Raw genomic sequence first — 11,080 nt, forward strand, 5'->3', positions numbered from 1 at the left:
GATCCAGTGACAAAGAAGACCTGGCCAGGCAGGTATGTGGGGAGAAGTGTAGCCGGGAGGGCTGCGGGTGTTTGCTGTCCCAGCCCCGCTGTACCGCCTTTCTGGTTGAAATCAGGACAGAGACCCACCACTGGCTGTCCAGCCCCTGCCGTGCTCCCCCTTTCAGGCCCCTCTGGGAACCACAAGAATCTGGGACCTGGTGTCCTGGCAACGTGATGAATGCACGCACAGCTCTGGTATCTGTTTTAAATTATCCATTAAAATAAGTACAGTCCTGGAAAAAAAATAAGTACAGTCTTGGAGTTGGTGGGGTGGGATAGAAGGAGTAGAAGGAGACTGAAGGGGGGGAGGAACCTAGGCAGCCTCTTTTTCTAGTTGCTTGGGTCTGAAGGAAGGGGGCAGGGGATGGGCACAAGTGCCTGGGTCCTACTCTTGGCTTTCTGTGAGGGCCTGTAGCTTAGTGCTGGGGTCTAAGACCCCATGCTTGGTTTTGAAGGGCGAATTTGGGGCAGAAGACAGGAAAGGAGGGGCCCTAAACTTCTGGTCCCTGCCCCAAAGTTGAGGGTTAAAGGAACTCAGGATCCAGGACTTCCCTGCAGCCGGGCTCCCCAGGGAACCCAGGCATTCCTTCCCCACCCCACCCTGGCACTGAGATGCTGCTTTGAATGGGCTGCCCACATGTGCAGGGGGGTAGGGGTGACTCACTATTACTATGGGGAGGAAAGGGGGAGCCAGCGCTGGAAGAAGAGTGAGTCACCCTGATGGGCATCAGTCTCAGCCCTCCCCCACCATTCCTGGATCTGCCTGCCTGGCGCCCTCCCGGGCCTTACACCCGCTTTCCCTCTTCCTCCTGCCCTTTGCCCACCCACTCTCACCCTTTGGCTCGGCCCTCTATCCAGGAGGGCCTGAGCCAGTGGGGGCAAGCTTGCGACTGGGAGCCCTCGAGCAGCCAGAATCCAGACGCTAGAAGCCCCAGGCCGAGCGGGTGCGCGGGACAGGGTGGAGCCCCACTCCGCCGCCGCCGCCCCGCGGTCCTCGCCCCTCCTCGCCGCCCCCTCACCTCCCGCTGCGGGTGTGCCGCGGCCCCTTTAAGAGCGGCGGCCCCTCCTCCCACTCCCTAGACCTATTAGAGCCTCTGCCCGGCGTCGGTGACTCAGAGTGTCCGCGGGAGCGCCGCAGCCACAGCAGCGCCCCCAGATCCCGAGGTCCGACAGCGCCCGGCCCAGACCCCACGCCTGCCAGGAGCCCGCCGAGAGCCAGCCGGCCCGCGCGCTCCGACCCCGAGCAGTCTCTGTCCTTCGGCCCGAGCCCCGCGTCCTTCCCGGGACCTCTGCCCTGCGGGCAGCGTTGCCACCCTGCCGGCCATGGAGACCCCGTCCCAGCGGCGCGCCACCCGCAGCGGGGCGCAGGCCAGCTCCACCCCGCTGTCGCCCACCCGCATCACCCGGCTGCAGGAGAAGGAGGACCTGCAGGAGCTCAATGACCGCCTGGCGGTCTACATCGACCGAGTGCGCTCGCTGGAGACGGAGAACGCGGGGCTGCGCCTTCGCATCACCGAGTCCGAGGAGGTGGTTAGCCGCGAGGTGTCCGGGATCAAGGCCGCCTACGAGGCCGAGCTCGGGGATGCCCGGAAGACCCTCGACTCGGTGGCCAAGGAGCGCGCCCGGCTGCAGCTGGAGCTGAGCAAAGTGCGCGAGGAGTTCAAGGAGCTCAAAGCGCGGTGAGTGCGCCCAGGTGGCGGCACGGGGCGGGAGCGGAGAGGGTGGGCGGGCCGTCGCCCCAGTTCGACTCCAGCGGGCCGGCGGATAACTTGGCCTTATAGTCCCCTCCCTCCCTGGAACCGCCCCAGCGGGTGACTGGCAGTGCCAAGGGAAATTGTCAAGACAGGACAGAGAAGGGGGGGGGTCTCTGGCAGGGGGTGGTGTGTATAGGGAATGGTGGGGGACCAGGGCCAGCTCAGGGCTGATGGCAGGCCCACACTCAGGGTGGGTGGGGGTTGCCGGCCCTTTGGAGCCAGGGGCAGGGGCTTGCGCAAAGAACAGCAGGCGCGGGCAGGTCTAAGACATCTGGGCACTCAGGACACACTAGAGTGGGTGAAAGGGTCCTGTTAGAACTTTCTTGACTGGCTTGGCACTGTGCCAACTGTGCCCAGCCTGTCTCTGGACACATGATGCCCGTAAAGACAGGGCATCCATGCTGGCAGATGTCCAGTGGTGCTGGAGAGAGGTTAGCCAGGCAGGGACATGGAGGTGACCCCCTGGGCACAACTCTTTCCGGGGTTCGAAGAGTTGGGAAGCTCTCCCCCACTCCCTGCAGGTCTGGGACCTTCCCTGGGCTCTGACAGGCCCTCCCAAGAGCTCCAGGAGCACGGCTCCCCCGCAGTCTCCACAGCCCTTGGCCTGCTTGGCCCAGGAATGTAGGAGAGGGAGGGAGACAGAGGGCAGAGGCTGAGGCTCCGGCTCCCGGCTCAGGAAGTGTGTTATGCCCAAGTCTGGTGCACCCCCCTTGGCCCTCTGCCTGGTGTCTCTGATGTTGGGGGCTCTCCTCCTCCCTGCCTTTCTACCTGGGGTGAGCCACTTTCATTTCCCGGCCGTCTTTGCTGCGCCCCATCCACTCAGCCACTGACGGGTTTTGATCTTTGCCTTATGAAACTGCTGGAATACAGTGACATTTTTGAAATCCAGCCGTTGGGCGCTTCAAGCCACTCCTACCTCACCCATCCCTGCCCCACCCTACCCCACCCTTCTTGACTCCACCCTCTTTTCTAAAAAGGCCTTTGGAGCCTGGAAGTTTAGGCCCACTTTTCCTAGCCCGTAAGAATTTGTTTTCCTCTTCTCTGTTCCCCTTTTCTCTGTGAACACCCAATCCAAGGAGCACTGAAGGTGCTTGAGATCCCTGGCGTGGGGGTCCCACGACTTGATTTACCCTTTCCCTGCCTTTCAATCCTCTTCTCCAAACTCCTGCTCTGCGCAGAGGCTCTCTGTATGCAGTGCTTTCTGCCCCTCTGGGCCCCTGGCCCAGTGGGCGTGGTGGGTCCATCTCTCCCTGAAGTGTAGGTGGACACAGACAGGTTGACTTTTTGGGGGGACTGTTGACAGCGATCACTCCTGTCTTTTTGCGGTAGTGATATGAACAACTGAGCTAGCGGGACAGACGGGAGGCCGGGGGGGTGGCCAGAGAATTAGTGCGCTAAATTAGTCCGCCACTGTCGCTGCCTGTGAAGGGCATTCTCAGCAGGTCTTGCTGTGGGGAGGACATTGATCGGGAAACAGCATGAGTCGAGGCTGCCATCCCTTGCTACCCCAGCCACGCCAGGCCGTCTCCTGTGGCTCCCTGTGCAGCTGTCCAGGCCCGGGCCGCCAGGCGGGTGTGCGCACGTGGGGCAGGGGCGGGGGCGGTGTGTGCACTGGTTATATTTAGCCTTTCTTCTCCCCCTCCGATCCTGGCTGGGGAGGCTGGGCTTCCGGGAGAGGGGGGTGGGTTTGCACACCTGGGTCTCAGGCTGTTGGGAGGCAGGTGGAGACAAAGGGGGCTCCAACTGGGGTGCTGTCCCTTCTCTGTCCCCAGTGGGAGGAGCCAGGATTTGTTGCAGCTGTTTGTGTCTGCTGTGCCCAGGGCAAAGCCGAGAAGAGTAGAATGAAGAGTTTGGGAGAGGAAGAAAGGCAATGTCCTAACTCCTCCCACTAAAGCCTAGAGAGAAGGTGTTGTCTGGTTTAATGTTTAATTAGAGCTCAGAGTTCAGGGCCAGGCGTCTGGTTGGGATGCAGAGCTGTGTGTAAGATCCCGTGGCAATCCCTGGCCCAGCCTGGTACCTTGACCACACCCAAGGCTTTGGGGCACCCTTTCGTTGGGCTGGGTTATAGGCTCCAAGCAGAAACAAAACCCCCAGTACCCACACACACATTCTGTCTATTCTGGAGTCTGAAGTATTTGGACACCTAAGTGTGGCGAGAACAGGGAGCTGAAACACCAGGGAAGGCCTCCCTGGGGTCCAGGCTTAGGGCTGGGCCCCATCCCAGGCATGACAGCTGGATGGGTGATTCAGATGCCGCCCCCGTCCCTTCCACCCTGGTGGCTTTACAAGAGACAGCGGGACACAGGGTGGAGACAGCAGATGTCTTAAAGGGAGGGATGGGGGCCTGAATGCCTGCATCTTCTCCCCCTGCTCCCCACTGCATCCTGGGAGCCTTTCCTGCCTCCGTCCTTAGGCCCTCTGCTGGCAGTGTGCAGTCAGGCCCTGGTGGGTAGCGTGCAGCAGGTGCTTCCAGAGCCCAGGCCAGTTTCGGGGATGCAGGGCGGGGCTGAGGTCCGCGCCTTCCCATGTGGAAGTGGTGGAGGAAGTCTGAGTCAGAAGTGGGGAGATCCTGGGCCCACAAAGCAGAAGCGGCTTTTCCCCCCGGACGAGGCTGGGTGCTTGACAACTTCCTGTATTGTCTGCCTTCCAGTGGGGCTGGGCAGGGAAGTGGAGGCCCAGGCTCATCCCAGCGCTCACTGGGGCAGGAACAGCAAAGGCCAGAGAGGTGCAGAGGCTTGTCCTGTGTCACATAGCAAGAGGGTGACGGGTCCTGACTTCTCTGGCATAGAGGACAGGTGGGAGGGTCCTGATGGGGGCGGGGTGGTGGTGGCTGAGGCTCCCTCCTGCCGGTCTGGAGAGCCCGCTCCGAGACCACCGGGAGCAGTGGCCGGCAAGCTCTGCTGCCCTCCAGGGGTCTGCTCACACCCAGCCTTTGCTGTGCCCTGTACCGGGAAAGACCCGAGAGCCCACCAGGCCACGGATCCTGAGACAGAGCTCCGGAAGGCTGGGGATTCCCGTCTTGGGACTTGTCCTTGGAGGTGTGCACCTGCATCCGAGGGAGGCTGTGCCCTTTGGCAGAGATATAAGGAAACAGGGATGGAGGCCTTTGAGGAACCCTGGGCCCCATCCTCCCTGAGGGGCCCGTGGTGTTCTCTCTCACTGGCACCCCCAGCCCTGAAGTCTGCGTTCTGACGAAGGCAGCGGAGGTGTGGGTAAACTCACCGACTGAGCACCGCCCGAGGCCAGGAGAGAAAAAAGAGGCAGGAATTCCTACTTGTCTCCTGACTGCCTTTCTGTGATCAGTGCCCCTGGCCTCTGACCCGAGACTTACTCTTGCGTAGGATATGCCCATCGTCCCCAGCCCTACAACCCCCCTCTCGCCGTCCGCCGAGGGATTCAGTAGTTCAGTGTCGGGGCTGAAGCCAGGGACAGCTGGGGGAACAACTGGTCGGTGATGCTTTCACCTCCCAGTTGTGCCTCTGCCCCCCTCCCCCAGCCTTACTCCTCTGGGCCCCTTACCAGGTCTGGCTCAGAGGCCTAGCACTAGGGCAGTGTGTCCTATTCCTACCTCCTGGAGCCCCAGTGTACTGAAAGTGATTCCAGCCAAGCTTTAATATTCTTGGAAATGTCTGGAGAGCAGTTGCAGGGTCTCCTGTCCTTTAACGAAGTGGCCCACCAGCAAAATGACAGGGAGTATGAGGTAGGAGAAACAGCCCTGGGCCTTGATGTCCTTAGTCCTAGGCTTGGTCCTGCCACTACCTTGCTGTGTGACCTTGAGCCGATCACCTTCCCTCTCTGAATTTCCCCAGCTATGAAATAAAGGGGTTAGAGCAGAAGGTCTCCAGAGATTCCCTCAGTTTCCAAAGTAGCACAGTGACCCACAAAGTGAGAAAATAGGCCTGTGAAATACCCAGCTATAAAGGTTAAATCAAATGTACTTCATGTGAATATATTTAATAGCCAATGGTGTCCTCAAGAGAAACGTTTGCCACAAGCTGTGGCTTGAGAAGTGCAGGCACGCTTCTCTGTTTCTCGAAGAGAGTTTGTGAGAACAGTTGATGATGATGACATTACGCTCTTGGTTTATGCTTTGTTTTTATTGCTAGTAAGAAGGGACACTTCGTTGTCACCGTCTCCTTCCAGGACAGTGGGAAGGGCTGTGTTCTACAGGACAGGCTGAGTGCCACTGGCCCGGGTTGGGGTGGCAGGGACTCCCTGGGAGAGGCCGTGCCCTTACCTTAGAGCTGGCCAGGCTTAGACGTGGGTTTGCAGCCAGCGGGAGGTGCTGCTGACCTTGGGCTGCCTACCCACCCTTCCCTTCCTGGGCCCACTTGGCTCCCCCAACCTGAGGTCGGGCTGTGAGGAGGTCTTGGAAGGGGACAGACTTTGGGAAGGAGGGGGGCAGGGCGGGGTGCTCCCTGTCCCTTTGTGGGAGAGGAAGCCAGGATTAATTCTGGCTGGGATCCCAGGCCCGGCAGAGCAGCTGAGTCACGGTAGAGGGCGGAGTGGAGAGCGGACTGGAGACCCTGAGCTTGCTCGGTCGGAGAAGGAAAGGCTTGGGGTGGCTTTTTATTAAGAAGTACAGTGGGTGCTCTTGCCCAGTAGCAGTAAGAGGGAGAGGGCGGGACTGGCATGGGGGACAAGTGGAGGGGACAGAACACACGTGTCCCTTTAGGGCTGGATCGGAGGAGCTAGAGAGTCTCCTATCAAGGGGCCCGGTTTCTGGGCGGTGGAGGGGATGGGGCTTTCCAAGGCCTCCCTTCTCCCGAAGCTCTGGCTGGCACCTCCGGAGAGAGAGTTCCACCTCCCTAGGCTGGAGCTGGAATGCAGCGGGACCAGAACTCCTAGGTCCTCCCACTTCCTTAGCTGGTCCTGGGGTGTGGCTCCTACCCAGTCTTGCTTTCATGGGGTTAATAAGCATAAGCCACCAGAGGGAGGGTTAATACATCCTGAAGAAGGGACTTCTGAGTCAGCTTCTTGTGGGGATCCCCTAATTGCCCTCCCTTTGGCTGGTGGCCTCCCTCCCTCTCCCCCCAGGACATTCTACCTCTTCCTAGGCTACCCGCCCTCCCATGCCCCTACTTCTTTTGGTCTGACCGCAGGCCTCAGCCCTGCATTGCCATGACAACGCAGGAGTGACTTCTAGAGAGACGGGCCAAGGAGAAGGAAAGCAGAGTTGGCAGGGACCTTGAGAGAGCAGTTGGTCAGGAAGCCGGCTGCCTGTTGTCCAGGACCCCGGGGCCCAGCCACCGGCCGCGGGCTTCTCCTGCCTCGGTACAATGCCACGTTGATACACCCAGCAACTGTGACTCAGGCCTGGCCCCCTGCCAGGCCCAGTGCCTCTGCTGGAGTTGCGTCTGAACATGTCCACAGGCCTCCCGGCCCTCTTCTCAACACCAGCTCCTCTACTGCCCCCCCCCCCACCTGGAGTCACCACCTGGCTTTGTCTAGGAGGGGACAGCCGGGGCCCCCGCGGCTCTGGACGGGGATCTGAGGGCCTCGAACCCCAGGCAGGAGCGGTGGTGTCACGCCCAAGAGTGGCACGTGGAAGCAGAGCCGTGCCTGGGCCTGTGTGGGGAGGTCGGGGTGGGGTCTGCCCTGAGGGGCCCACCGGGGCTCTCCAGCTGTGAGGCAGGGCCGGGAACACCTGTCCCCACTCAGTTCTTTTTTCCTGCGAGGGCTGGTACCTTGAGTCCCACGTGTCCCGTCTTCCCACATCCTGCCCTAACCAGAAAGTGGTGGCCGACCCGCAGCCCAGCCGGGCAACCAAGTAGCGGTTCCTTTTCAGGGTGGGGAACATCCAAGCCCGTGGCTTCGCACGTGGTTGTGGGAGCGTGTGCATTTGGGCGGCATCACTCTTGGATCGGGGAAGCTGAGGTGGACGCGCCCCCCAGGTTCACTTCCTGGGTGCCTGAGCGCCCCCCTCTGGGCCCCCCAGCCGCCCCCCCCAGGTTGCACCACTGCCATTTGCGGTGCTCTGTCCGGGTCTGCTGCGAGTGTCCTCAGGTGACCCCGTGGGCAAGCCTTCCCTGGTTGAGGCCTTATTTCCCCACCTGTGAACGTGCAGGGGTTGGCCCAGGATGAGGGCCGGCCAGAAGCCTGGGGCCTGTGAACGCCTAGCTGCAGGCATTCCAGGCACAGACAGGAAAAGCCCAGACGTAAGTGGACAGAGGGTAAACTAGCAGGTAAAAACAACAGCGGAGCACGTGGGGGGAACCAGAGCGCCAGGGCAGGGCTGAGGCTGTGCAACCAGTGGGGGTGGATTTGGATGGACAGAGGGAGGGAGGGACGGATTGCAGGGGAGGAGCTGCCGGAAGAAAGGGAAGGGTGGCCAGGGGAGACACCCCTCACTGGCAGGAAGTCAGCTTGGGCCCAGGTCTGGAGTCCTGGGAGGAAAGGGAAGAGCTCCCAGCTGCCCACACACCCTTCCTGCCCTGCCCTGCCCTGCCCTGCCATAGGGGGCGCCCTTCCCTGCAGGGCTCAGAGACCCTGCTCTTCCCTCCCTCCCCTCCTGTCCTGGGGTCGCCCAGCCATGGGGAACTCTGCATGCCGGTGAGGCTGAGGGACCAGAAGGGACGGGGAGGGAACCCCCTGCGGGGCTGGGCCAGCTCCTTGGACCCCCGTGGCCATCTTCCCCTCCCCTTCTTATTTTGAGGGTGGCCTGTGGTCTCTGTCCCCCCTGTGTCTTCCTCAGCCTTGTGGAAGAGGAAATGAGGGCCTCCCCCTCTGCCTAGGAAGTTGCCCCCAGCAACCGGTCCCAAACAGGCCTGCGCGGCCTGGCTTCCATATCTGGCGCTGGAGCTGGGCTGAGGAGGGTGACTCAGTGGGTGGTCCTGCACCTGGCCTGGTGCCCACCTGGCCCCTTTGCTGCCCCTGAGGCCTGGCCCGCAGTGGCCCTGGAGCCGGGCTTCGCTACCTGCAGCGTCTGCCCTGCAGACCCCCAGCCTCGGGCCGCAGCTGCCTGCACCCTGCCCTCCCCAGCCCACTCGCTCCCTCCTGAGATGGGATCTGCCCCCTGTGGGAAGAGGCAGAAACAGGATGCCCAGCCCGCTAGCCTCATGAGGCCACTGGGAGGCAGCCTGTCCTGTGCTTGCGGAACCTGGACGTGAGGGCTGGGGCAGGACGTGGGCAAAGTCAGGGTCTCCCCTGTGAGTGCTAGAGGATTTCCCGACCTCTGCCCGGGTATTGTGTGCCCGGGATGAGTCACCGGCTGGGGGGGGGGGCGTCCCCACCCTTCTCAGCTCCCGCCACACCCCACCCCCCGCCGCTCCCCACCAGCCCTAGTGGCCCTGGCTCCTGAGGTGCTGACCACCCGGCCAGGGTCTGCTTGGGGTCCCTGCTGGGTCTTCAAACCCCAAGCAGGGGCGTAGGACTAGGCCTGCAAGCCAGGGGAGAGGGCAGGCCGCCCCCAGCTGTCTCTTGGGGTATTCGTGTGGCCCCCTGGCCGCAGCTCCTGAGGGCTGAGTCATGAGCGGTGGCTGATAGTGGCTTCTTCCCCACAGATGGGAGCTCCCCAGCCCGATGGAGGAAACCACCAGGGCCCTCCTCCCCGCCCTCCGTGCTGGTGGTTTCTGCTGTGGCCCCGGGAGGGAAAGGCACATAGCCCCCTTGGTGCTTTGGAGGCCGTCCTAGGGGCAGGGCTGCCGCTTTGCTGCCTGCCCCTGGACAGGAGTCTCTGTGCCTCAGTGTCCTCAGTGACACGGTGAGGGCGCCGGTGCGCGGGGTGGCTGTGCAGACGGAGGAGCGAGCCCCAGCATGCAGAGCAGTGCCTGCTGCACGACCGGCCGCGGGAGCGGTTGCCGTCCTGTTGACGGGGTTACCGCTGTTCCCAGCACCACCGTCTCCCCAGCCGTGGGTGCCCCGAGCCTGACAGACTGCACTGGCCGGGGGGCAGGCGCCACTCCTCCGTGCTCAGCCCAGCCCCGCTTTCCCGCCAGCGCCCTTGGGAAGCCTTCTGCTTCCCCAGCCCAGGCAGAGGAGGGCAGCGCAGGGGAGGGAGGGGTCCCCAGCGGCAGGATTGACTGTGACCCCGTCCCTGGGCCACCACCGCCTGCCGGGGCCTGTCCTGCCGCCTCCGCGCCTCGGGGTCCTCGTCTGTGAGAGGCGGGCCAGCGCTGGCCCCCCGGGGAGCTCCTTCCAGTTCTCTCCGTCAGAGAGCGGCCCAGCGCGGGCCTGCAGGGGAGACAGGCCCTCTGAGGGGCCGGCCCTGCCGCCTTGGAGCCCGCCCAGGGCCCGAGTTTGCAGCGGCCGCGCGGCTTCACTTTACCAGCGGGTTCTTCTTCGTTCCTCCCCCTGCAGCTGGCTCGGCTTCGGAAAAGTTCTGAAGTCATGGAAAGTTGGGGCTGTGCTCCCAGCCAGGGGCTGGGCCGGATGGCAGCCAAAACCTGAGCTGGGTTTTGACTTTATTTTTAGCTTTTCTGGCTGAGACGGAGGAGGGGAGACATCCTCCAGTTCTGGAAGGGCCTCTTTTCTCGGGAGACAGACACTGCTGCCTCAAAAGGCTTGTTCTGAGGTGTGGCCAGTGGTCCAGACAAGCAAGCCTGCGGGGGGGGGGGCGCCCCTCCAGGTCTTCGTGTCCTCCCCCCAAGCTGGGTGTCACCGTGTCCCCCTCCTGGTGGGGCCCTGCTGGAGACCAGTGACTATTTGGAAAGTCCTGAGCCGGTGGCAGGAGAAGGCCGCCTGTCTGGGCCGCCTCCTGCAGAGCTCTCAGGGCTCCTGCGGCCTCACGGGGAACCGCTGGGCGTCTTGGAGCGGATGGCTTTTGTGGAGGAGAAAAATGTTGGCAGGGCCACGACAGAACAGCCCCCCGTTTGGTTTTCCTTCTCCCCTCCTGTCTTGCGGCTCGTGCTCAGGGCTCACGGGTTACGTGGCAGCTGGTGGCAGCTGGGCCAGGCCCGGCGCTCTTTCCCTCCACTCCCTGGGGCTGCTGCTTTTTCTCACCAGATATTGCTGAAGGGATCATCACATCTGGAAAGTTCTTGGGTTTCCCAGAGGTTTGGATCCCTCTACATCTCTAGTTCACTGTCTAGCAAAAATAATTGGGGGCCCAGAAAGGGAGGGAGGTGGCAGAGGCAAGTCCCGTTTAATTGGTTATTTGGCTAAAGCTTTACCCGGCTTATGGAGGAGGGAGGTTCAAGGCTGGAGCCCAGATGGGCCCTAGACCCAGGGGCCACACATGCAGCCAGATGCTGAGGCTTGCAGCCGAAGGGTAGGGTTTGGCATTCTCTCAAGCTCTGATAAGGCCCGGAGGGAGGGCTGCTGGAACCCTTGGATTTGGCCCGGATC

General features: G+C 62.3%; 1 protein-coding gene across 2 annotated transcripts in view; it reads left to right on the plus strand.

Annotated features, from left to right (window-relative positions):
- LMNA (lamin A/C) overlaps positions 1-11,080 on the plus strand; it is a 22,161-nt gene that overhangs the window by 1,444 nt on the left and 9,637 nt on the right. Inside the window, exon 1 of one of the 2 annotated variants that reach the window (XM_040635790.1) lies at positions 1,137-1,720. The exons of the other annotated variant lie outside the window; for it this stretch is intronic. Coding sequence (XP_040491724.1) covers positions 1,365-1,720 — 356 coding nt within the window. The 5' untranslated portion in view covers positions 1,137-1,364. Of the gene's footprint in view, positions 1-1,136; positions 1,721-11,080 lie in introns of those variants that run through there. 2 annotated transcript variants of the gene reach the window in all.

The sequence above is a fragment of the Ursus maritimus genome, unplaced genomic scaffold (assembly GCF_017311325.1).
Source record: "Ursus maritimus isolate PB19 unplaced genomic scaffold, ASM1731132v1 scaffold_2, whole genome shotgun sequence".
NCBI classification, from domain to species: domain Eukaryota; kingdom Metazoa; phylum Chordata; class Mammalia; order Carnivora; family Ursidae; genus Ursus; species Ursus maritimus.